Source organism: Monopterus albus, unplaced genomic scaffold (assembly GCF_001952655.1).
Source record: "Monopterus albus unplaced genomic scaffold, M_albus_1.0 scaffold67.1, whole genome shotgun sequence".
NCBI classification, from domain to species: Eukaryota; Metazoa; Chordata; class Actinopteri; order Synbranchiformes; family Synbranchidae; genus Monopterus; species Monopterus albus.
In genome coordinates, this window is record NW_018127947.1 from 2,590,667 (window position 1) to 2,617,498 (window position 26,832).

The following is a 26,832-nucleotide window of genomic DNA, read 5'->3' on the forward strand; positions in this document are numbered from 1 at the left end:
AACACACTTTGATGAGTCAGCTGAGTCCAAATCACATGTGTAACTTCCTGTCTCAGCATCAGCACTGAGGCCTTAGACTCTGGCTCCCAGCCAGAGTCTATTTGAAAGAAAGACAATTCAGGTGTAATGTCAGCAACACTCACCAGTTTAATGGATAAGACACAATTGAATGGTGACCACAGAGAGCGAGGCAAAGTACCTCATTTACCAAGGTGAGCTGGTGTGGTGACAGAACGAAGAGCTGCACTAAGTAAACCCATAGTAGTAAAGTGCAAACCATCACCAAGTGGTTTCTGATCAACCATCGGCCCATTAAAGACTTCCACAGAAGATGGTCTGTGAACTGAGATGTCCTTTGTGATGGCGGAACAGAGCAGCTTCTGGGTCGAGTGAGGAAGACGCCCACTCACACAGATGGTACGAGCAAATCGCTGCCCTCTCGGGAGCACCACCTCCACCAACACATGGATCTGTAACTGGGCCACAGGACAAATGACAGCCTGTACTTTACCTCAGCTGCACAAGTCACAGAACAACTGTGGGTCGTCTGCATGTGTCTGTAACAAGATCAGGTCACATCAGTCCCACCAGTCAGTGACATTATTAACCATTTAAGGCAAATCTGAGCATCAAAAAAAGCCATGACTTTAGAATATTTACCATGTTTTCACCCCCACACACACTCCCAGTGACCCCCATTTTCTCCATCTCCTCCTCTTCTTTCCCTTAACCTGCCATTATTCCCCCTTCCTCTCATCCACTCTATGTCATTCAGTCACACACTGGCTTATTAATGTCCCCGTGCTCTAGTTCTCCATTCTCTGAGGGACCGAGGGCCGCCAGCTAGAAACCCAGAAACCTGCCTGGGTGCTACTGTTCAACTCTGCATGCTTATTTTGTTTCTCTCTTTAGACCGATTTATATAATATTATCCTACAACTGTAGGAATAACAGTATATAAAACAGCTACAGCCTACAGGTATTTCTAACAACATCTTTTGATTGATCATTTAATATTAAAATTTGAGAAAATTATGAAATAAAAACTATCACAATTTCCCAGAGCTCCAAGGAGACGTCTTCAAACTGCAAAATTCATCCCATCTAAAGCCTGAAATATTTAATTTATAGCCACAAAAAGTGAAAAGCAACAAATCCTTACACTTTAGAAGCAGAGAAAGTTTGGCTTTTCTGTTTAAATAAATGACCTGAATGACTGATTTTCTGTCAGTCAGCTAACGGAAGTTAGTCCTGTAACCTACGTATTTTACTGAGGTTACATGAACTCAGATCAGTCCTGTTTTATGCACAAACACCTCGGAACATGCAATCTGTTTTTGCTGTGTAATAAGCAGGAGTCTCCGTGTCTGGTTTTAGTCTTGATTCGACCCGTCGGGTGTATTGCTCAGTCATGATGGTCTCTCCATCTCCTGACAGATGCTGCTGCTCTACATGAAACCAGCTTCACACTTCATTCACACTTCAGGCTGTGAAAAGGTCAAAAGCTGCCAGAGCTGAGCTCACGGACAGAGTAGCAGACCAGCACATGGTCAGGCCTGAACCCACTGTGTTTGTAAAGCCCAACACAATTTTCTCAAGTGGACAGCAGAGGCAGAATGCTTGAGCTCCTGTTTCTGAGCAGTTGAAAACTGCAAGACGAGCTCTCAGAAGCTGAGAACAAAAACACTCACAGGCCAAAGCTCTGCAACAGCAGCGGGCTCATCTTCCGTTACTGCTCAATGATAAATGAATCACTGGTAACCTGATCGGCGGGCTTCTGCTCCCGGTCTGTGTCACAAACACAACCAGGGGAAAACACTGCAAAGCATCCCACAAGATGTATCCAGCCCATCATGAGAAAAGACAATGTACTGTAGAAGCTGAATCACCAGCAGCTGATCAGACACTCTGATTCAGGGAGATGTACTGTTGCCAACATCTAGACAGAATCCAACAGGTTATGTTTTTGGCCCAATAAATAGTCTTGATCTTCAAATAACAATTTTCTGATGTTAGTCCATCAAAAGAAAATACAAATAATCAATTCTCTGGCTCCACCTTCTGAATAGAGGGCAGGTCCCCAAACCAGAAATCATGTTCGGTGCTGGTGTACAACGTGAACATATCACCACTGCTCCTCAAAGACAACATGAGAGAGTAAAGGTCAGGTGTGATGTAACGGCTCTGGTGAGGACACGCTGTTCTGTCTCGTCATGCCGGAGACATCATTAAGTTTACTTTATGAGTCTAATCAGAACAGATGAGCTCAGCCAAAAAACTGCACAGGATGTGAGGTTCAGAGCACAGAAACCAGTGTGGCTGATGCTCATCTGTCTCTCTCCATCGTGTCCTTGTTTTCCTCCTCTACTGCATGCTTCTGGAGGTTTCAGTGTCTCTATGTGCAGACCAGCAGAGAACAGACTTCCTTAGCAGAGGGCAGAATATCTCTATGACCAGCAGAGAACACAGACTTCCTTAGCAGAGGGCAGAATAACATAACCCTCCTCCACCTGGGTTTTTGGCCATTATTACCAAGCTTTTGTTTCAATTCCTCAGTCCTCCTGCCATCTTACAAAAACCGCACAACCGGTCCAGAAACATAAACACCTGCTTTAAATTGTATCAGCCAAAAACAAACACCTGCTCCATTGAAAGTGACTAACACCTGCACAGTGGAAACGGATCATCAGTGGCTGCCTTTACGTTCTGGTTCAGAGCTTGTTCACACTGACTTATTACAACAAAGCAGGAGCAGTAAACCTGAAGTCACATGACTTGCTTTTGCTCTCACATCATCACTACCGAGCCTGATGTTTACTGGTCGTCTTGACGTCACAGAGGACTCAGACCTCACCTGTTAGAGTAATGGCAATGAGAAACAGGTCAAATAAAGGAAGTCATGTCATGTAAGATTACAGGAGGACAGTTCCTCTGTGGCCACCGTCTTTCACTCGTTTCCCCTTTAATGATGAAAATTAGAGGACACAGACTCAACACGCCGCTGTTGAAATCCCACAACGATCAGCTGATGGATTTAACTTTGTCTTTTAGAGTCATACTAAGGTCACATCCCTACTGTCACACAGTCCTGCTGTTTGGTCTGCTTTGGTCTCACAACACAAACAAACTGCACCAGGAACACAAACCAGAAGAACCAGTCCGCATGTCTTCCAGCAGAGCACGGCAGCTGCATTCAGATCTGCTCAAGCAAGATCACCAGACTAACCCACACAAGACCCTGAACATCGCTGAACAGGAGGCTCCCAGTTTCACATCAACCTACACCAGACCTGGGCATTTTACGGCCCTTTGGTTGACTCTGGCCGGCCCGTGTAAGGTTAATTGGAAATTACAAAATAAACGTATTTTTTAATTTCACCTCATGCATGGACTAAAGCTACATTGCTTTTATTTTGAAGTTGTTTTTATTCACGTACATAATACCGTGGCGACCCTGACCGGCCGCTGATGTTCATGTGTTCTGTTGTGTGCGAATGGGTTTGACAATGTTATTGAAGGCTGTTCATGTATTGGTTACTGCTGTTGTCTGCAAAATGCCGCGCTGTTCTGGCCAATGTGGGATGGGGGGAGGAACAGGTGCGGGAGGAGATAAGAGGGATGACAGGTGGGCATGTTGTTTAGATTCTGTTGGCTCGGGACACGGAATGCTCCGAGGGAGTGTTGTTACTGTTTTCAGTTTTGCTATTTCATTCTTCTGTGAGCACACGGTGCCAGGTAAATCCCAGTTATTTTGCCTTCTCTGTTCTGCTCAATAAAAACCCAAGAAAAGACAAAGAAGGTGTTCTCCTCACTGTCAGCGTAGGTGCCAGCGCATAGCTGGATAGTTAGCTGTCTCAGTGTAGGACAGGCTCGGGCCAGCTCCTCTCAACCGAGCTAGCGGTCGTCACAATACGTATATCAAGACGTACGCAAGATTGGATCGTTGTCACACACCCTCAAATGTCCGCTCATGCTAAAAGAAGAAAGGTAGATGCCGAATGCAGGGTTTTCAACAAAAATTGGACTGCTAAGTATTTATTTACTGAAGTCGTGGGTAAAGCTGTGTGTTTAGTTTGCGGGGAACAGATCGCCGTGTTTAAGGACTACAATGTGAGTCGGCATTACCAGACGAAACACGCAGAGAAATGCAGAAACTTGACTGATGCTCAAAGAGCGCGAACATCGGAAGCTTTACTCACTAAGCTGCAGAAGCAGCAAGGCCTTTTTACTAAGCTTCACACATCCAGGGATGCAGCAACCAAGACCAGCTTTGTGATATCCCACAAAATTGCTAAATACAGTAAGCCATTCTCGGAAGGGGGAGTTTGTTAAAGAGTGCTTGATGGACTCTGCAGCACTAATATGCCCTGGACGAGAGCTGTGATGTCGGCGACACAGCCCAGTTACTCGTATTTGTGCGTGGGATAATGCCGGACTTTAAGATCACGGAGGAGCTGGCAGCAATGCGGTCGTTGAAAGGAACGACGACAGGGAGCAATGTGTTCACGGAGGTAAATGCATGCATGGACACACTGGGACTGAAATGGGACAGACTGGTAGGTGTCACAACGGACGGTTGTCCAAATCTTACAGGGAAAAACGTCGGACTTTTGAAACGTATGCAAGATAAAATGACTGAAATTGACGCAGATCAGAAATTGGTATTTTTGCATTGTATTATACACCAACATGTGTTGTGCAAATCAGTGCTAAAAATGAACCATGTTATTGATGTTGTTACTAAAATAATAAACTTCATCAGGGCACGGGCATAGAATCACAGACAATTTGTCGCCCTTGTGGAGGAGCATGAGACTGAGCATAGTGACATTGTCTACCACACAACTGTTAGATGGCTCAGCCTGGGCAAAGTGCTAAAAAGAGTTTGGGACCTGAAAGCAGAGATTCGAGAGTTTTGTGAGACGAAAGGCAAAGACATCCCAGATCTCTCAGATGAGGACTGGATGGCAGATTTTGCATTTGCTGTTGATGTGACTGCACTGATGAATGAATTGAACACCAAACTGCAAGGCAAGGGCCTTTTTGTTCATGAAATGCACAGCCTGGTGAAGGCTTTCATGAGAAAGATGCAGTTTCTTTCAAGCCAACTGGAGAGCAACACTCTCACTCACATGCAAACCCTGAAAGAAGTCACACCATCAGTTGATCACTGCAGCAGGTACTCATAAATGTTAGGAGCATTGCATGGTGAGTTTTCAAGGCGATTTGAGGATCTCAGAACAATCGAGGATGAAATGCACATGATTTCCTCTCCCTTTACCTGCAGTGTGGATAATGCACCCAGTGATGTTCAGCTAGAAGTCATTGACCTGCAGTCTGATGCAATACTGGCAGAGCACTTTAAGTCAGGATCTCTGTGAGATTTCTACTCTTCTCTCAAGGAGGAGAACTTTCCAAACATTAGAAGACATGCTCAGAAGATGTTGGTTCTCTTTGGCTGTGAACTGGGACACTTTCTTTTTCTCAAAATCACAGTTCAGTGATGTTCAGTGACAGTTCAATAAGATTTATTTTGCTTAATGTTTGGAGCACAAAGAAAATATTGTGATGTCTTTAGAATGCTAACAACCTTTACACAACTTTCCAACAGTATATGAAACTCAAAATGTGTTCTGGAGTGAATATGACTGAAAATGTTCACTAATACGAGTCACAAATGGTAAAAAATGTTCACATTATGTTTACCATTGTTTTGGGAAATTTGATTGAATAAATGACATTTTTTAATATTTTTGCTTCTCATGTGGCCCCATGGAAGAAATAATTGCCCACCCCTGACCTACACAGACTGGACTGTGGCACAACAGCAACATCTGCAGCAGCTGTTGACTCGGGTTTCAGCTTTACATGATGATTTAACTCCTTCAGAGGCCTCGTCACACACACACAGCATGAAGGGCCTGCCTTCTCGGGCATTAAAACAGCAAACACACACCCTCCTCTCACACACATACACACACTACACTGGATGAACCAGGACCTGGCCTGAAGGAGCCTCACCCACAGACACACAGACGGCAGCCAGACGTCACTGAATCTTCTCTACCAGGAAACTACTCACACTGACGGACATCACCTTTTACTGGCTGCAGTGGATCCTCCTCCATGAAGGTGATGAGGTTCAGTCAGACTGTGTCACAACTGGTTCACCTGTGCGGTCACTGTGGAGTCTGCAGGTTGTGCTGCTGTTCAGGTGCAATGTGTCACTCAGAGAGGCCATTTATATCACTGAGGAGTAATGTTAGTCAGTCAGCCACAACAGTGCCGAGGTTCCTGGGGAAATATTAAATTCACCAGTAACGTCCGAACATCTCCTGTTGCAGGTCAATGTCCCAGCAGCTAACATAAACCGATTCGCCCTCCTTACAGGAGTGTGGGGCAGTGGACAGGATCTTCGTTATCCAAACACTTGATCAGAGAGCTTACAGTAAACTCAGAAGCTCCAGCTAAAAGCAGCATGTGCTGCCTGGGAGCCATGCAGAGCACTTGAACACTACTTCCCCTTGCCCCCTCCCCCTCTGGTTTCTAGCAACTTGGCACGAACAGCCTCCGTGTTGTTCGGGGAGCTCGGGACCTCCACCCACTCCAGTGCACCCTTCCTACCAGCAGCACCATCATTAATCTGCCACAAAGCAGCTCTTTCTCTCTCAGCTCCTGATCAGTAGGCTCCCTTGGCTAATCCACCGCACTGCATCCAAACAGGGAATGCAGCAGCATGTCTGGCGATGTGAGGGCCAAACAGTAGACTCAGTTCCCAGCAGGACCTTGTGTGAGGACTGAGCAGACCAGCTGATGTGGTTCAATCCTGAGGCAGCCAAGGAAAAGCACCCCTCCCATGTGTCTGAGCCTTTGAGCAGGGCGCAAAGCAGTAGGGCTGCATACAGAGCTACACAGTGACTATGGAAAGCAAGTTCTGGTCAGACTCTTTAGTTCTAGTGCATGTTCTCAGATCAGATATTTCTTTATGTAAATCGTGTTTATTTTATCCTGGCAAGGTGTCTGTCCTAGAATCAAACACTCATGAGATTTTACAATTGGTAGTGACACTTTTCACTCAACCAGCGCTGAAACTATTAACAGTTCAGACAGAAATGTAGTAGAAACATCAGACATTCTCAGATCAGTCTTCTGCACATAATAAATCAGTGACCTGATTTTAAATAAGCTCTGCAGCATCATCCCCTGTGGTCTGAGCCACAACGTCTGCGTTGCAACGCAAGATCAAAACCAGTCAATTGTTTATTTTAGGATCACGTGTAAAATCTGACGTACACAGCAGTGTGTAAAACGTAAAAATCATGACCTCTGTAACGCCAGCTGGCCTCAGGTGACATGATCAGAATGAAGAAGCACCGCAGACAGCCACCACCCAGTCAGAGACAAGGGAACGCGCCGAGGGATCCAAAGATTCACCAAGTATTTCAAGCCACCAAATGCATCAGCAGAGAGAGAGGAAGAAAGAGCATCGATTCTCAAACAGGAGGGAGTCAACTAGAGGAAAGAGAGAGACCAGGAGAGAAAGGGAATAAATGAGTGGGGAGCAGTGACAGAGAGGATGAGAGTGCAGGACACCCAACCGAGATGGGAGGGGGTCAGGAAAGAAACTAGAGATAATGATCCTGAAACCGGACAGATTTTTCCCTTATTGTCTGCATACAGTGAACAACTGTTCCTAATAATAGCTAACAGAGTCCAGGACTACACCATGACCCGGGTCTGACACCTGGGTTTCTGTTCCCATTCCAAAATGTGCCTTTGTGCCTGTCTTACTGTGACAAATGTCTTCCTATAGAACCCTTCTACAAACTGTATTTTTGGAAACAGTTCCTCTCTCATGGTATACCGTGCTCTCAGGACAAACAGTCAGCCAAGAATTTCTTCAATAAAACACAGTTTAAACTAGCACAGCCTGGACTCAAACCAGGAGCTGTCTGACTATGGAGAAGGTCATGATAAAACCTATGGACTCATTTCAGCCAGTACCAGAAAGCACTGAGCATCAACACCCAGCTCTGCTGACTGTGCACCATGGCTCTCACACCACAGACTTACTGACTCCCTGATCAGCAGAACATGAGTCTGCAGCTCCCAAGTGACCAGTTTGCATTGAAAAGTCTGTTTGAAAAGGAGAAAGACCGTTTCAGATCATTTTAATTTAGCTGATTTCAGTGACAAGTGTAAAACTGGGGAGACACCAATTAATAGATGATACTGTAAACAACCGGTTTAGAGACCCATCCTGTTCCAAACTTTACAAATCTCACTAAAGAGCTGTTATTAGGACAGCTGACATCCACAGCTGTGTACAAACATCTAGGGGTCATTTTGTTGATTTCTGTCTGCCCAAATCTATTTCCCTTGGTTTTTGTTTTGTGTGGACCTGCACCAGGGAGACCAACTCTGGTTGAAGCCCTGAGTGGGAACAAGAGCCTGGAGAAATTTGGGATTAGCCAGAAACGGGAAAACAAAGTCAAACGTCTTGTGCAACAGCAGAGGTAGTCTACTGAGAATGGCCTTCAGCAGCACATTACATCAGGATCCACCGAGCGAGAGAAGCTACAGCAAGGCTCCTCTTTGCTCATGTCTGTGAAGTTTCACTGTGTTCAGGCTTCATTGTCAGTTCTCTGCTGAACAGATTCTTCATCAGCCAGAAAGCGAATTATCAGAGGACACGGAAAGAAATGAAGTCCAGCAGAGTGGAAACATCGGAGAGTGAGACAGATGGAGGGACTGACTGGACCCGGGCCAGACTGGAATGAACGCTGAGATCAGCAGGTTCCCTCCAGACTGAGCCACAGCAGCTTCTATTCTGTTGCTGTCAGTGGGGCACCGCAGACAAGACCGAAGCAATAGAAGTGAATGACAACCCCTGCAGTACACCGTGACCACAGGGCCCAAGCATAGAACCCTACGAGACAGAACACAGCAGCAAAGCACAGACCCTGTGTGGGGTCCCTCACACAACAGGCGGTGGTCTGTCAGTCCGGTATGTTAACATTACGTGTTTATTTATTCATGTACTGCAGGACGGCGCACATTAATGACACTGATGTTTAGTGACATCAAGTGCAGGGTTAGCACAGCAGCTAATCTGCAACAGTCTCACTGATCTGCCTCATCACAGGACCAGTGCACTCGTATCCACAGATATTCTTAGTGTCGCCGATAAGCCTAACCTGCATGTCTGTGGACAGAACTGAACCACTCCACCCAAACTGGAGGACGAAAACACCTCAAGCTACAACCAGAGACTGGAAGAACTTAGACACTTAGCTGACTCTGATGTCTGCACAGCTGGTTCAGTGGACGTGGACCAACACACGACTAGACGTCCGCTGCTGAACAACTGTGACAACCAACTCAGAGACAGGTGCGGTGTCTCTGACATTACTGTCGGAGTTTCCAACCTTCCTGTGACAGTGCACAGCAGACAGGGTGGTTGTCCCTGGTCCCCGGCCGCTGGGCCTCCACAGCCAGCTGCTGGTTGATAGGAGGTAGCATTAACTGGTGGCAGCTGCTCAAACATGAGGCTTCACCATGTTTCCCTGTTTTAAATCACAGTGGATCAGAGGATCTGCACCTGTTGCTCTGTCAAAATACCACTTTTCCTATATAATAATTAAAAAGCTACTGACGAAAACCACCATCAGCTGCTGCCCCGACTACATCTCTGCTACTGTACATCAACAAGCAGCAGCTCCTGCCCAGATACCCAGACTCCATGAACACTGATACCCAGTAGTTTTCATTACTCATTCATCTGCAGATTATCCATCTGGCTGATCCATTAAACCCTATGGGCTAATAACGTCTCAGAGTTGGAGTCCTCAAACTACTGGTCTGGTTTGACCTCGAATCCAGAACCCACCGACATTCACTTTATTGTAAAACGAGGTCAAGTATCACGTCCTCATAAATGACAAGCTGGAACCGTTTCTGCTACAAAAATGCCTGAAGTGATCGATTATCAAAGTAGCTGCTGATTAACTGCCGATCCGCTAAACAATTTGTATCAGCTACAACAAGGTTATTCATTTGTTTGGTTTAAACGTATTATAACAATGTTTTTATGTTCTCACGTCGACTTTGTGGATAATAACGCGTTACTTAACACAAAGCCATCACTAACCTGACGTGAACTGCAGCGAGGTCATTTAATAACACGGTGTCACCGATAGTGATGACGGGTCCATTCTGACGTCTCAAAACGGGCTTGTCTGGGTTTTATTCGCCATCTCCCTCGGCGGTAGTTTATTCTACAGAGCCCAAAGTCACGGTCCCTGACGGACACGGCCCCTGTTTGGCACCAGCGCACCGTGGTCTGCTGGCAGACGGAGCCTCGATCAAGAAAACATCAATGTTCAGTCACAGTCACGAAGCTTCACGGGATGTTTTTGTCCCTTTCTGTCCGGTAATGTGAGTCGGAGCTCGCGTGTGTAACGTTATGTATATGTTAATATAAATTAACGTGTTAAAACAACACGTTAACGGATTTGTGCTACGTTTTTCTACACGATCGGACTCAAACCCACCTGCCGGGTCCACGGAGCATCAGACGACAAAATGCGGAATTGTCGAAGTGGAGACGGGCAGAGGAAAGCAGCTGGACGTCAGTCGAGATGTGTTTTGGTTAGATCCGACAGGAAAGAGTCTGATGAGAGACTCCAGATGCCTCCAGTCCTGATAAATGCTGATCCATGCAGCGGTGTTCAGCTCCGAGACTCCGGCCTGTACCAACTAAACACTACGGAGCACTACGGGGTCTCCGAAGGATATATATCACCTGCACGGGTTTACCTGTATCCTCCTCGTGCCCTCTACGGAGTAAATGTCAAAATAAAAGCCGTTCATCCGCGTGAAATCTCTTTGAGTTTGTTGCACATGTGCAGCAGAGGACGAGCCGCTGAGACTGACTGCTGAATCATCGACGCACACGCATCTGACACTGACGTCATCTGCGGCTGTAAACATAACCCTTTCATGACCACACGAACACGTGAATCCTAGGACAAATATAAAATCATATAAACTGATGGAAATGTTAAAGCTTCTTTAACCGTTTAAATTTGAACTAAAACTAATATGTGGGACAGTGAATAAAACACACAGAGGTAGGCCTAAAACCAAGTCTAACCTAAAGGTGTTTTAAAAATTGTAATAACTTTTATTGGCCAAGTATGTTCCACACACACACAAGGGTGCGGCCGTCTGCGGACACACTAACGGAAGACGGTGTCTAGGTGACCGGAGTCAAATGTACTCTAAAGGGTTTTAAAACGTGCAAATGCAGGGTGTAAGAAAAAGGGGTGGACAAAGTGTTGAGATCCGTCAGGCTACGATGTTAAAATAATCAGTTACAAGTTCAAGTCTTATCAAAGTTTGGGCTTTACAGTCGGGGCTGGGATTCCAGGTTCCTACAGGAGGGAAACGAGACTACAGAAGCAACAGAGTATTTTAGAGGAAGGCAGAAATAAATAAAACACCTAATTTTCTGGGGATGCTGCAGGGAAACAAAACTAGTTTGGCGTTAAACCTTTTTATTGAGTCATTAAAAGATATACAGTGAACAAGGGAATGACAAAAACAAAGAGGGAAATGATACGTAGTCCTGTAGATGAGTAATAACCGGGTGTATGACCAACCGCAGGAGGTGAGGAGATGGAGAGCTGGGCCGAGCTGCGTAGATGGGGTCACTCCTGGGCTGGTCGACGGTGATGGTGGTTACTGAAGGTAGGGACAGAGAGATGAAGGCAATAGTGGAAAAAGATAGGCGACTGTGCATTGACCTGCCTGGGAGGAGAGAGTGGAGCCACGGTCTGGAGGAACAGTCCTTCGGGGAAACACAAAACAGTAGCTGGCTAGGGGATAAATACATACAAAAACAATGACAACGCACGGAGCAAGGTTGGCCTAGAGACTAGAAAGAACTGGCAAGTGACTGAGGAGTGAAACCGGGTAATATAGTGAGTGACCTAATCAAGTGCAGCTGGTGATAAGGGAGTGAGGAACAGGCGATACGTGATAAGAGTAATGGGGCAAGAGACAGTAGGAAAGGTGAGGGAGGCAGAGCGGCCGAGCAAACATGACAGGATATTTGCCCCTGTGGGGAGCTGCTGCAGTGCTGGACCAGCTGAGCTCAGTATACCTTGTTTTTATTCCAAATCACAGGAGAAGACATAATACCTTATATGATATGCAGTGTGGCTGTGACTGGGCTCAGGCCTTGTCTCTTCTCTTCTGTTTTTGAAACATGGAAAGAGTTGTAACAATGGATGATTAGATGTGGAAAGACAGGACAAAGTAAACAATGTAATATAATCACACTAGGCCAGTGTTTGTGTGTGGTGTTTGTTCCTAATGTGTTTTGTTGCTGCTCTCGATTGCTGCTGGGACACAGGGATTTCCCCATTGCGGGATCAATAAAGTCCTACCTACCTACCTACCTACTTACCTACCTAGGTCAGTGTTTGTGCTGCTGTCGGTGTGATGTGAGTCTTTGTCCACCAGAGGGCAGAGTTCATCTTCAGTCACTGTGTTGCTAGTAGCACTGATTTCTTACTTCTTCTTTTAAATTTGTATTCTATTGTTTTTATACTGTATATTATTTATTTGAAACGGTTGAGAACTGGCTTCACAGAGACACGAGTTCTCTGTCTTATATTAATTTTATTTTCTGTCGCACCCTGTTACTATTCCACATAAAGTTGCATTTGAAAGTAACGTCCACACCTGTATATCCCCAGTGTTTGGTCTGTAAATGAATGAACGTAATGGTCTAAACGTGAAGCCGGTTATTAAAGACAGGAGAGTGTACACAGACGTTAGGCTGAGGGTCTCCATCTGCAGCCTCAGTCACTGACGGCAGAGGACAACCCGGATAATCTGAGCGCGTCTCCTGCAGGAATACCTCACTGCTGGCTTTTATTCCTTTTTGTGTGCGCGCTGGAAACACAGGCAGAGAGTTGGGAGCTACTGCAGGTGATGGTGAGGCTGAGAGGTTGAGACGGATATGGCACCGAAGGAGTGACTAAGGACATCCATGGAGAGCCTAAACCAGCAGGACCAGCATCAGGTGGTCACGGCGGGAGCGGACGGCGGCCCTGGTGGAGATGTCAGCCTCCGCGCGCTGACCGGCTGCGTCCTGTGCGTCCTGATCATCTCCACCCTGCTAGGTAACACTCTGGTGTGCGCTGCAGTCATCAAATTCCGTCACCTGCGCTCCAAAGTCACCAACTCCTTCGTCATCTCGCTGGCGGTGTCCGACCTGTTCGTGGCCATGCTGGTGATGCCCTGGAGGGCCGTGTCAGAGGTCGCGGGAATCTGGCTCTTCGGCCGCTTCTGCGACACCTGGGTGGCCTTCGACATTATGTGCTCCACCGCGTCCATCCTCAACCTGTGCATCATCAGCATGGACCGCTACTGGGCTATCTCCAGCCCGTTCAAGTACGAGCGCAAAATGACGCGCAGGTTCGCCTTCCTGATGATCGGTGTCGCCTGGACTCTCTCCATCCTCATCTCCTTCATCCCTGTGCAGCTCAACTGGCACCGCGCGAACGCGGAAAACTCAACAGTGGACAACCCGGACGACTGCAACGCCAGCCTGAACCGGACTTATGCCATCTCTTCGTCCCTCATAAGCTTCTACATCCCCGTGGTGATCATGGTGGGGACTTACACGCGCATTTTCCGCATCGCGCAAACCCAAATCAGACGGATCTCGTCTTTGGAGAGGGCTGCGGGCCCCCGTGCACAAAACCACCGCGCGTCAGCGCACGACGAAAACTCGCTGAAAACATCTTTTAAGAGAGAAACAAAGGTTCTAAAGACTCTGTCCATCATCATGGGAGTGTTTGTGTTCTGCTGGCTGCCGTTTTTCGTTCTAAACTGCGTGGTGCCTTTCTGCGACCTGGACAAAGTTGGAGAGCCGCCGTGCGTCAGCGACACCACCTTCAGCATCTTTGTATGGTTCGGCTGGGCCAACTCGTCTCTGAACCCGGTCATTTACGCCTTCAACGCAGACTTCAGGAAGGCCTTCTCCACCATCCTGGGCTGTAACAAGTACTGCTCTACCTCCACGGTGGAGACGGTGGACTTCAGCAACGAGCTGGTGTCTTATCACCACGACACCACCATGCAGAAGGAAACCTGCGCCATGCCGGGCCCCGGGGCGCAGAGACTCACCACCTGCATGTCCCCTGCCTCTCACACAGGAGGAGGTGAGGAGCAGAATTTTGACAAGGTTTCTGTCATTTCAGATGAATCCCAGAACCACAGTAACTCACTGCTACCGACCATCCTGCAGTATGAGTGCGAGGCGGAGATTTCTTTAGACATGATGCCCTTCAACTCGTCCGGACCCACTGACAGTTACATTATTCCTGGTCAAATCCAGGACCCGTGAGCACCCTGGGCCCCTGAAAGAATAAATACCCATAGTTTCACTCAGGCTGCAGCGCTCGAGCCCCTTATTCTTCCACACCAAGCACCAGGGAGTAGTGGTGCCCTTTGAGCTCCTGCCGATGATATCATTACTGTACCGATGCCACAGTGAACCATCCTATTTGGACTGTAACCCCTCATGGTAAAACAGTGGACTAAGTGCAGACAGGAGCATTTCAACCAAATACTCTGATTGTTCCTGAAGGACTTTAGGAGAGCTAATGAATTAAAAAGCTATTTTACAACAAATAAGCACAACTTTCAGAAGACACAAAAACTGGACATGATTTCAGGTCACAGGAAGGTTTGTACCGTCTGCATTCCCTCTCCTCGTCTTCTGACTGTTGGACTTTATGCTGGGGTCTCTCCTGGAGTCTACAGCCTTTTGCTTGAGAGTGGACTGTCAACACTGACCTGTAGTTGGTCTACAGACAATACAGTCCCTTTCTCAGAGAAGTTGATGGTTTTGTTTTCTTGTTGTGATTCTTATTATTCTTATTGTGTCAGCTCAGTAAAGTACTAATACTGCTCTTAGTGCTAGTATGTTTTACCCTTCAACACATCTGTCTGATGAAGTCCAGGCTCAGAATGTTTAATCTGCAGGAAGGTCTGAACTAAAGGCCAGATCTGTTTCAATCAACTCTTTTATTCCTTTCAAAACCAAAATGAGTGTCAAACACCCGCAGCAGCTTTTCTGTCTCCTCCCTCACTGTTATTGGAACAAGTGCACAGTGTCATTTATTAGGTCTTAGCTCACATGTGACTAAACCTCCAGCTGCACAAAGTGTATGCTCCAGTAAAAAACAGATATTTAGACAAATGCTCAGTGATAATAATAATTATAATAAGGTCTAGACCTTACTGTGTAAAGTGTCCTGAGATGACTTTTGTTGTGATTTGGAGCTATACAAATAAAATTGAATTGGATCTAATTGATTGACATCAATCAATACTGTGATGGGACAATTTGACCCACACTACTTGATAGAACTCGTAGTCAAGAATTAATTTTAGCTGAAGTGAAACACAGGGAGCCAGCGTTCATGCAGCTGATTCTGACTCTGTCTCACACACTGGTCACCGTCCTGCTGACACTCAGAGACCTGATGTGAAGGAAGTGGAGGACATGAAGCCCTTTGGGTCCAAATGTTACAGTTCACTCTCCCTCAGAGTCCTAACACAGTCAAATTCCACACGTCGACATGAAACATTCTGAGATTCAGTCTGGTGATTTCACTGTCTGTTGTAAATAAACAGCCCTAAATAAAGTCATTAAAACTAGTTTCTTATAACTGCAGAACTTGCCTGAGACTCCTCCTGTTTTCACGTGTCTTACCTTGCCTCACAGTGACAACTGTTTGTGCGTCCAGATGTCTGCATTTTAACTGGGGAGCCCAGAATATGAAAACTCCTGTAACTTTAACTTTAATGTTTAAAAACACAGAGAAGCTGTACATAGACTATGGTTTTGTTTGGTGTAATACAAAACTGGACACAGCAAATGATTTATTCATTAACTTTACACAAATGTGCTATAAAGAGACATATATCAATGTTACAGGAATATTCTTACTAATACCTTGATCCCACTTTCAACTACATTGCCCAACTCTGTTAATTCACACATTTCATGTCAAAATAAAAGCCCCGACCCGTACCATCTGCCCACAGACTAAGAACTCTCAGTAAAATCCAGCCATGTGTGTAACTGGAGTAGTGATCGAGTGACAATTTGAGCCACAGCTCTTTGATGCGAGTGTCCAGGTTCATCCAGTCTTTGTCCTGCAGCTCTCACTGAACCTCCCTTTGGTATGATAACATGGCCGATAGGATGAGAAGGGGTCATTAATAACAATTACATCATTAGTTTCAGTGTGTAATTGCCCCTTCAGGTGAATGCTGCATGTTCATCTCCTGTGGAGTCTGTGGAGCCTCAAAGCCAAACAACACATTAAGCTGAGATCAGACAGAGTTTCGAGTGTTTTCTGTCTGTTCAGAATATGTTTGGAACCAGAAAAGGAGGAAGGACAGAGGGGAGCTACGCTCAGGCTGCACCGGTTCAACTGTGCCTTCATGGGACAAGCAGGATTCAAGTAGTGACTTTATAGATGTATACATCAGAGCTCGTTTTGCTGAGAGCAGCACTGAGATGTATTTGCTGGTGCAAATATTTATCAATCTCCTCCTGGTTTGTTCTGGGTGTTTACATATAGTAACCAAGATCCCATGTGAGAAGTAAACAGGTAACAACAGAAACTCAGAGTTTACTGTAAAGTGTTTCTAACATGGGTCTGTCATCCAGTTAAGTAGAGTGAGGGAGATGTCCGATGACCTCGATGTTATTAAATCACATACAGGTTCACACACTGACATGAAGATTTACACAGACCAGTGCTCACCAGGGATTTTCGGTCCGAATTGAGCACAGCACGTGTTTCCCTCTGACAGGAACACTGCTACCTCTCGCTGTTTGAAGCTTGTGTTGCAGAAGCAGCAGTGGGGTCAAAGGTCAGGGAACAAACCAGACAACAAACACAATGCACTACACTTTCATCTCCAGAAGAAGAGGAGTGCAATTGTGCCGGTGAAGTCACTTCAGCTCAGTCCCACCGCTTCGACTGTCAGATGAACATTGTATTTATCATCAACTCGGCCTCATGTAGAGCTATAAGAAGAGATTGGAAAGAAGAGGTACAAGATAAAGATGCTAAAAACAGAAGTGACATAATAACAATGCTTAATGCAAGTTTCCTGTATGACACAGTCCAGGTGAACAGCAGCACAAACAGGGATCACACAGGTGAACCAGCAGCTCTGGGACACAGTCTGAACACAAACTGGACTTTGGTTTGAACTTCGGTTGGGCCGTGCTGTATGTGAGAGCATAACTCTGTGCTGAAAGAGGCTGCTGGGCCAGATGTAGAGCTGCAGACGAGGCCTAATACAAAGGCCAAACCACAAGTCTTTCACCGAGAGGAGAAACGCTTTGGCACAGCACCAGGTCAGTTAAAAATCTGACTTCAAGGAGTTTGACAAAAATACTAGAAACTTTTTTAAACTTGCTGCCACATTGTTAAAAGTTCTGCCAATGAGAAATCTGTTATTATTTATTTAAATTTCCTGCTCTTTGCTAGTGTCTCAGTTTAGTGTTTTTCTTATAGGAAACAGTGAATTGATTCTGAATCAAGTCTTTCCATTGTAGCAGCAGATTTTTCTGGAGCAGGAGACAGGCGTGAGGAGGGAGTGCTCAATTTAAACCCCCAGATATCTCGAAGAAGACCGGCTGCCGAGCCTAATCTAAAACCAGACAGGTCTCAAATCAGCCTGAGCCATGTCTCTGTGGTGAATGAACAATTCCCATCCAGAAAGAAGGTGACTAAAGGTTTGCTTTTACCAGTGTGTAAAAATGACATTCTGCCGTTAGGCTTAGGTGTTAGGCTCCAGGTGGAGCAGGTTATGCGCCTGTCAGCTTCTCAGCAGGTAACACACAATGTATAAAATGTTATTTAGCAAAGTAAGGAGCCCCTGGTGGACGGGTGTTGTTGCTGAGCACACTGTTGCTTCATGCTCACCACACAGAGAGTGCGATTGATGTGAACATTGAACTCTAAACAGCACAGCAAATAAACACATCTCCCAAAAAAACCAAGTCGGTCTTAATGGGGGAGAGCAGATACTGCGAGACACAGGGTCACCGCCATGTCCTGTTATACATCTCTGACCTGCTGGGTGACCAGCTAACCACATTTCCTCCGAATCGCTTTCTGAGACAGCTGCTCATTAGCACGACTGACAGGTGCAAAGGACAGAGCATGTGGCTATATGACATGTCTCGGTGTCCCTGGTTCCTTCTCATCTCTCCACTCCTCTCCAGATATCAGCTTTAAAGCTGACCAGCACATGTAATTTCACTGCTGATTACTGGAGTGGAACTCCATTCATGATGGATTGTGAAGTGTCACTTCTACACAGCTACCGGTTTATGTCCAATTGTCTGAGCAGAGCTGCACTCACCACTTCACCAGTGACTCTCTGTCATCCTGCTATGAGACTGTATGTAGGAGGCCACTCTGTCCTTCAAAGTTAAACTAAGGCTGTACAACAGGAGCCAAAGTTCGAGCTGAAGCTCCAGACTGGCTGTTGACAGAATTCACGGCACAGTGTTTCCATCATTAACAGATAAAAACGCTTCAGAAATTACCAGTAAATGTTGTCCCCTTTCTTCAGCCTCTGTTGAGCTACTGACAATACAACTTCACAATTCCTGTGAATCTTTCACAATAAAAGTCTGCCAGGTAAGAGAGATCGCTCTCAGCTGCTGGAAGACATTTACTGTACAGTTTTCTCTGCTTAACACATTTGTCCAAACAGCAAAAAAACTGAAATGTAACTATCATCACTGTGATCAAGATGGTGTCTAAAGGAACTGGATCCGTATGACAGAAGAGATTTAATTCATGTTTTACAAGCAATTTCCTGATCTTCCTAACAAAACCCAGCAGCAAAGTCAAATATCATATAAACACCAGTTTTGCACAAAAACTACTAGTAATAATAAGATTTCATGACGTTAATTGTGTGTTAGAAGCCACAGTGGTTGACTCATCACGTGTACAGCTGTCAGATGCTGCAGGGCAAACTTTTCCTGCAGTGTGAAGCCGCTGTGGAGAACAGAGCAATTTAATGAAGCTGCTGCTTTAACCAAAAAAATCAGCAATTTCTGATGCATATTAAAACACAATCTACTTAATTACAAATGTTCATTGATGTTCCATAATTGTTGTGCATTTATCAGTTTGTTCTTGTTGACAAAAATCACCAAAGTGGCAGTGGAGCAACGTTGTGCCAGAAATGGAAGCCTACTCTAGAAGAAGCATCTAAGAAACCACTTTCAGCAAAATACGAAACAACGCTCTTTGTGCTGCCTCATTTAAATAAACCTCCTACGTGTGTGTTCCTTTAGTCACAGCCATGCACCATGTGCAAAGACCAGCACAATAACAAAAGATAGAGCCCAAAACTAAGAGCGCGAAGGAAAGGACGAGCTAAGAGGTGGAGAGAGCGAGGGATGACTAGACGACGAATCTCTTCAGTGTGTTTTAATCAACTGATCTGACTGGACAAGAGGCCTGGAGAGTCTCACACACACACACCATCACTCCTCATCAGCGGTGAGTGTGTCCACTCTCTGTCTCTTCAGTCATCAGCCAGAGGACACCATGGCTGTAAGTGGGTGTGTGGAAATGAATCGCTGCAAAGTCAGTCAGAGAAAACTCTCCTGAAGCAGTGAAGAAGTTTCAGCCACGACTGGACGTCTTACAGTGAATCTGGTGGAATGAGACCACACTGAGCTCTGGTCTCTGCACTTTGAGCAAAATTAAGAAAAATGTCAGTCTGGTTTGAAACTCAGGCTGGGGGTCATGAGATCTGGATCCTGAACTACACCGTCAGGTTCAACAGGAAAATCTGTCTAATTTTTTCTGTTTTCATTCTTAAGCTGTTTATATATAAGCTTTCATTTTCCTGCTCCTGTCCCTGCTCCTGCTAATCCCCCTCCCCCTCCCCCTCCTCTTGCTCCTCCTCTCTCTGCTCCTCTTCCTCCCCCTCCCGACTTAATGTTTTGATCCACAATGATGTCGCTCTGCTCCCTCTCTGATGTGAATCTCCTTCTGTTTTGTGTTTTTGGCAGAAAAGCTAAGAAACTAAATCAGAACATGGACAGGAGTCACTGCCACCCAGGCTGCACATTCCTCAAGTGTGTGCATTTAAATTGAGTATAAGTGTCTGTAAGGAGACCGTGGGCAAAGATGCCAGGTTGGTCCACATTGAAATCTCTTAGCAGCTACTGGTTGGGTTGTGATGACACTTGTTTCAGAGGCTCCCCTCAGGATGAACCCTGCTGACCTTGTATCTGCCTCGACCCATAGGTCAGTGTCCAGTTGTCTAACATCAACACGGGATGCGCCTGCAGCTACTGAGCAGGTTTCTAAACTCACCGTTTGTCTTTAAGTAGGAAACCTAAATAATCTGTGTTTGTTTAAGTTAGAGTTAAATCTTAACCTTATAACACCAGGAAACTACTTCAAGAACCTTTAAAACCAGCAAAAACTGATTTCATGTCAGTGCTGTGTACCTGTTTCTGTTGAAGAGATGTGGCCAAAGTGCAGAATTAAAAAACTGAAATGGTTGCCACATTTTCTTGATTCTGGGTTTTCATTGTTTATTAGCACATATCTGGGGGAACTCTTGTGTGTGTGTGTGTGTGTGTGTGTGTGTGTGTGTGTGTGAGTGAGAACAGCAGAGCTCTCAGCTGATGACGCTCCTCATCTTGTTTCATGGTTATGTTCCTTTGCGGGAATCAAAACAAGAGCAGGCGGTTGTCTCAGTGTTGTTTTTCCTGCATGTCTGAGGATATTTGCGTAAAGTCAACCTTTTAACCTAGCTTTATGGCTTGTGGTTGGGACAGCTTTACTGCTCTGGTTCCCTGTCATTGCTCTCATGGTTCTGGGCCACAGCAGGAAGCAGCTGTTTGCAGAGGAGACTCCAAAAAGCCACTATCCACGACCTGCTCAGCAGCAAACAGATATGACAAGCCATCGAGCTCAGTGGGCGTTCCTGTTGACACTTTCCAGTCAGGTTAACATCTTACAGCGCTCTCTCTCTTTTCCTATCAGTACTTGTGCCTACCTCTGCATAACCATGGAAGCATGTCTACAGGGGTGAGTACAGAATCTATGTGACCATAGTGTATATTCATCAGACCCTACTTTATACAGTAAGTAGCCATGATGTAGACACACTTAGGACCACATGTCAAAAGGGGTTGACTCGTATTTTCAGCCAGTGGCACTGAAGCTCCCCCAGACGTTAACAAGAACGCTGGCTCCAAAGGAGACGTCTTCTGCAAAGGGACTTGGACAGGACTTGGACAGGTCCAACAACTGCTTCCTGACCTGCACCGAGGAGACCGACAGCTCACTATGCTTCCATCACGCTCAGGACATGATCCTGGAGGTGATCTACACGAACCCGGTGGATCTGTGCTTGGGAACCATATCACAGATGAGCAGACACCAGCTCATGAGCCTGTCCACAGTCAATGCCAAGAAAGACTCCAGCTGTAATATCTGGAACATCAGCGTGGGACGTTAGAGCCGTCTTTAGCCTGGATAAACAGCTAACCTGCTAACCTGCAATTCTGGTGTATCCAGGCACCTGAATTGGTGCCTGGACAATGGAATGACCGGCTAACAGGAAATTTGTTTTTAAGGAGTAATTTTACACTAAATAACTCTTTAAATTGATATAATCAACTTATTATACCATCAGTAGACTGTGGTGTGATACTGTAGGGTCTGGTCAGCCACAATTCATGGAGCCTTAGATACATACTGTATGTAACTGAGAAGAGACCAAGAGCGTGCGCCAGAGCTGAAGGGAAACCAGGAATTCATGCAAAAATAATCACGTTTAAAAATCCTCAGTGTTTTATGTCTACATCACATGTTTACATCAGTGATTCCCAAAGTCAGTGTCAACAGGGCAGGACTGTGCTGCAAGGTTTATTTTCAGTTTTTTAAAAATAATTCATTGTCATTCAACATAACAAACACCTGCATAAAAAACAAACTATATTTGTTGTTAACCACTATCATGTAAACAAGTACAACTGTCTCCTTATTCTGATGTGAATAAAGTTTAAAGTTAGAAGTGGAGAAACACTAAGTCAAGAAGTTACTGATAAATGCGTGTAGGTGTCGGAGACATTTCAAATCACTGAAGGAGTAACTGACGTATTATTTTTAACATTTTAGCAAGAATGATCCTTTTCTAACAGCAAAGATTTAATACAAGAAATATTTTAATGCTATATTTAACAGGCTATTTGAAAAATGATGACAACAGTTAGTTTTCTTGTGCTGGTGGACTGTGCTTTCAAAAAATACGGCCTACTGTGAGACTCAGTGATTAATGAGAGAAAAACTCACAGACCACCCCCTGATGTTCTGCTCTGTGTTGGTTCTGCAGATTCACCGCACAGGACGGATCTTCATGCTGATGCCCTTCAGCGAGTATTCATCAGCCTTCCACGGGTGCCAAGCAACTCCAACAGCATAGATGGTGCTGTCAGCACCCCAGCGATAAACCCCGTTGGGGTTTGCACTATGACAGTTGCTGTACCATGACGCCCCCAGGAACGACTTGGCACAGTTTCCAGACCAGGTGTCCCGGTCTTTGTCAAAGGTGGAGAACTTCTGTCCACTGACATGACTCAGAGCGTCTCCTGCAGTAACATGAAGAATGTTGTATCACAAGACACTCATGTTAATGATGCTAATAATATATAATATTTTGTTACTATTCAACGCCACAGCTAACTGTGGTAGTACAGTATTGTTCAAAATAATAGCAGTACAATGTGACTAACCAGAATAATCCAGGTTTTTAGTATATTTTTTATTGCTACATGGCAAACAAGTTACCAGTAGGTGCAGTAGATTCTCAGAAAGCAAACAAGACCCAGCATTCATGATATGCACACTCTTAAGGCTGTGCAATTGGGCAATTAGTTGAAAGTGGTGTGTTCAAAAAAATAGCAGTGTCTGCCGTTGACTGTACAAACGTTCAGCTAAAATGATCTCCAATGCCTTAAAATGGAGAGCAAAACCAGAGAGACGTGGAAGAAAACGGAAGACAACCATCAAAATGGATCGAAGAATAACCAGAATGGCAAAGGCCCAGCCAATGATCAGCTCCAGGATGATCAAAGACAGTCTGGAGTTACCTGTAAGTACTGTGACAGTTAGAAGACGTCTGTGTGAAGCTAATCTATTTTCAAGAATCCCCCGCAAAGTCCCTCTGTTAAAAAAAAGGCACGTGCAGAAGAGGTTACAATTTGCCAAAGAACACATCAACTGGCCTAAAGAGAAATGGAGGAACATTTTGTGGACTGATGAGAGTAAAATTGTTCTTTTTGGGTCCAAGGGCCACAGACAGTTTGTGAGACGACCCCCAAACTCTGAATTCAAGCCACAGTACACAGTGAAGACAGTGAAGCATGGTGGTGCAAGCATCATGATATGGGCATGTTTCTCCTACTATGGTGTTGGGCCTATTTATCGCATACCAGGGATCATGGATCAGTTTGCATATGTCAAAATACTTGAAGAGGTCATGTTGCCTTATGCTGAAGAGGACATGCCCTTGAAATGGTTGTTTCAACAAGACAATGACCCCAAACACACTAGTAAACGAGCAAAGTCTTGGTTCCAAACCAACAAAATTAATGTTATGGAGTGGCCAGCCCAATCCCCGGACCTTAATCCAATCGAGAACTTGTGGGGTGATATCAAAAATGCTGTTTCTGAAGCAAAACCAAGACATGTAAATGAATTGTGGAATGTTGTTAAAGAATCATGGAGTGTAATAACAGCTGAAAGGTGCCACAAGTTGGTTGACTCCATGCCACACAGATGTGAAGCAGTTATAACAAACTGTGGTCATACAACTAAATATTAGTTTAGTGATTCACAGGATTGCTAAATCCTAGAAACAAAAACGTTTGTACAACATAGTTTTGTGTTTGTACAGTCAACGGCAGACACTGCTATTTTTTTGAACACACCCCTTTCAACTAATTGCCCAATTTCACAGCCTTAAGAGCGTGCATATCATGAATGCTGGGTCTTGTTTGCTTTCTGAGAATCTACTGCACCTACTGGTAACTTGTTTGCCATGTAGCAATAAAAAATATACTAAAAACCTGGATTATTCTGGTTAGTCACATTGTACTGCTATTATTTTGAACAATACTGTATGTCACAATACACCTACACACAAACACATTCATTACAACACCGTCAGTGTTGCTGATGCCAAAACTACTTCTGTTGTATCAGAAGCCCGAACTGTTCTGACTGTGTTTTTCTCTTCACATGGTCTCATCTTAGATCTGACATCTTAGGGTCATCTTAAAGTCCCAGACAGGTGAGGTGTACCTGGGTAGCAGACGTGGCTCCAATGGGATAGATGATGTAAACTCCACTGGGTCGGCTGGCGACCTGATCATAGATGTCACTACAGTCCAATGGGTAGAAGAGGGTGGTGCAGTGGGTCATCAGTGGACCCAGGAGGAGGAGGAAGACTGTTACCAGCTGCAACAAAGGAGATGTGAGTAAGATTTCACAGTTATTACTGTGAATATGTTTTGGGCACTTAGACGTTTAAATTATTCTCTGTTACACAGCCCAATCTTGGAGGTTTCTGACTGGTCCAGATCAACTGTGCAGCATAACAATGAGACAACATGCACATACAGACAGAAAGATACACAAAACGACTACAAAACATCAATACTGTTTGTAGTCCCTTGTGTTTTCTGACTTATCTGCAATGTTACCACAATGAATTATCACCCTAAATGTGACCTAAAGCTCAAAAATGAGGTGTACCTATGTTCTAGTACTTCTATGCAGAAGCAACTTGGTTTATACACGTCTCCAGATGCAGCGACCACCAGTTGTATTTACTAACCTTGGAGCTACTTGAAAGGGAGTGATGTTTCCATGGTAAGTTTAAAAAAAAACAAACACACGTCTGTTAATGCCTTGTTTCTGTAACGTTAAAGAGAATTGTTGTAAGGCTGGAGAAGTTACTATGTCTGCATTATGCCAGTTAAAATATAGGGTTTCTCATCTACCCACTTTGTTTAGAGTGTTACACATCTCTTTTCATTGGTACATATATTGTTGTTTCCCTGTCCATCTTCTTGTTTTCAGGAAGAGGCTCTCTGGTTTTATTGTTCTGAAATAATCAAACTATTTGGAGTTATGATGGGTGCAAAGCTAATCTAGAGGTACCCAAGATTAAACATTGAATGGCTGGAAATGAGCAGGCCATGGGCACTTTAAGCAAAACACAAAGGTCATTAATAACAAGAGACTTTGAACAAACAGTGCAGTACTGCTTATCTGTGGAATCTATCATTTACTAGAAATTAGCCATTTAATTGGATTACTTCCTGGTCTAATCTCAGCCTGAAGTGGTACAGAGTTACGATTTAGATAAGCCATATAACTGACTGGAAAACAACTAAAACAATACATAAAAAGAGAAAAGATATTTCAACAGAACAGTGAACATACATTACAGCATAAATCTGTGTATGAACTACAAATACAGATATAAGAACATTAGTTTAAGTTAACACGAGGGTCGAGTGTGGGCCACCAGTACAGTGGGAGGACTTTTTTGGAACCGGCATCAGGAATCAAAGAAAATTCAGGAGGTGGGTCTTAAACATTGAGTGTTAAGAACTACTGACAGATAAAAGAGCAAAATGAATAACAAGATTATCAGAAAACCTTCAACCCAATAATGTACCAACAATACTCATACAGTTCCAAACATACTATACCTTCATTGTCAATTCTCTTTCATATTGAGTGTATTTTTGTTCACTGCACAGTTCACATGTTTTTCTCTTATATTGTGTAATTACAGCCTCCCTCAGACCAGCTGTTCCTTCAAAGTCATCTAAGGAGCCTTTAGATGAAGACCTGGTCCAGGCCGTAGTAGAAATGGAGGAGTGTGAACAGTGGCGGTTCTACGTACATTGAATTACTTCCCGGGCGAGACACCCCTCTGAGCGCCCCTCCAAGGAAAAAAAAAACACAAAATTTTGCACAGTGATGTTTTACTGTAACAATATAAGTGTAAGACTAAACCAATTCACTTTGTATTACCTATTTTTATTAGCAATTTCACACAATTTGGAAAAAAACAAAAACATGCAAATTATAGGTCTGTGTTTATAATATTATGAATGAAATGTGCGTTATTTGGAAGAAAGTCAAGGTGTCACTGACTTAGTTTAGCCTACTACGTGGATCAATGACTTTTCTGGTAGGCTACTTTATTTTTAATTTTTTTTTTTTACCAGCCATGTTACAGGCACTGTTCGGAAAAAGCATTTATTTAATTAATAGTTTAAAAAATCTTTCTGTGTACACCTGCAGCTTATAGACAAGTGCGGCCTATATATGTACAAAAAATGTTTTTATTTTTAAATTTAGTGGGTGCGGCTTATATTCAGGTGCGCTCGGAAATTACGGTAACAGAAAGGCTTAAATGCATTTGCTGCCTCTTCTTTCTATTTTTGAAAGAACGGCTATCCTATTTTCCCCTCACTGTGTACTTTCCCTGGCTTAGGGTCAGGCGTCAGGGATATAGTTGGCTGGCTGGCAGGCCAAATGAAAGGCTTCCACAGACCTTTGGGCCTGATGGGGCCCTGGACGCCCGCCCGGCCTCCCTGCCCAGCACATGCACTCCTAGACCCAGCTAAGATGCCGGCTTCACCGGGCCTGGGGGTCC

At 44.7% G+C, this 26,832-nt stretch overlaps 1 protein-coding gene and 2 long non-coding RNA genes across 3 annotated transcripts in view; 2 read left to right on the top strand and 1 right to left on the bottom strand.

The window, feature by feature from the left end:
* Positions 1 to 12,031: 12,031 nt before the first annotated feature.
* LOC109962760 (D(5)-like dopamine receptor) lies at positions 12,032 to 15,157 on the top strand. The gene has a single exon (XM_020604754.1). It carries the CDS (start codon positions 13,061 to 13,063, stop codon positions 14,420 to 14,422), a length of 1,362 nt encoding a protein of 453 aa, XP_020460410.1. The 5' UTR covers positions 12,032 to 13,060; the 3' UTR covers positions 14,423 to 15,157.
* A 1,923-nt stretch (positions 15,158 to 17,080) lies between these two features.
* LOC109962799 (uncharacterized) lies at positions 17,081 to 19,674 on the top strand. Its single transcript, XR_002275318.1, has 3 exons — positions 17,081 to 17,461; positions 17,663 to 17,832; positions 19,424 to 19,674. It is a non-coding gene; the product is annotated as an uncharacterized LOC109962799 (long non-coding RNA).
* A 2,347-nt stretch (positions 19,675 to 22,021) lies between these two features.
* The window catches only part of LOC109962803 (uncharacterized), an 11,664-nt gene continuing 6,853 nt past the window's right edge, over positions 22,022 to 26,832 (bottom strand). Inside the window, exons 2-3 of the long non-coding RNA XR_002275319.1 lie at positions 24,459 to 24,614; positions 22,022 to 22,744 (exon numbers count right to left, since the gene is read on the bottom strand). This is a non-coding gene — a long non-coding RNA (uncharacterized LOC109962803). The remainder of the gene's footprint in view (positions 22,745 to 24,458; positions 24,615 to 26,832) is intronic.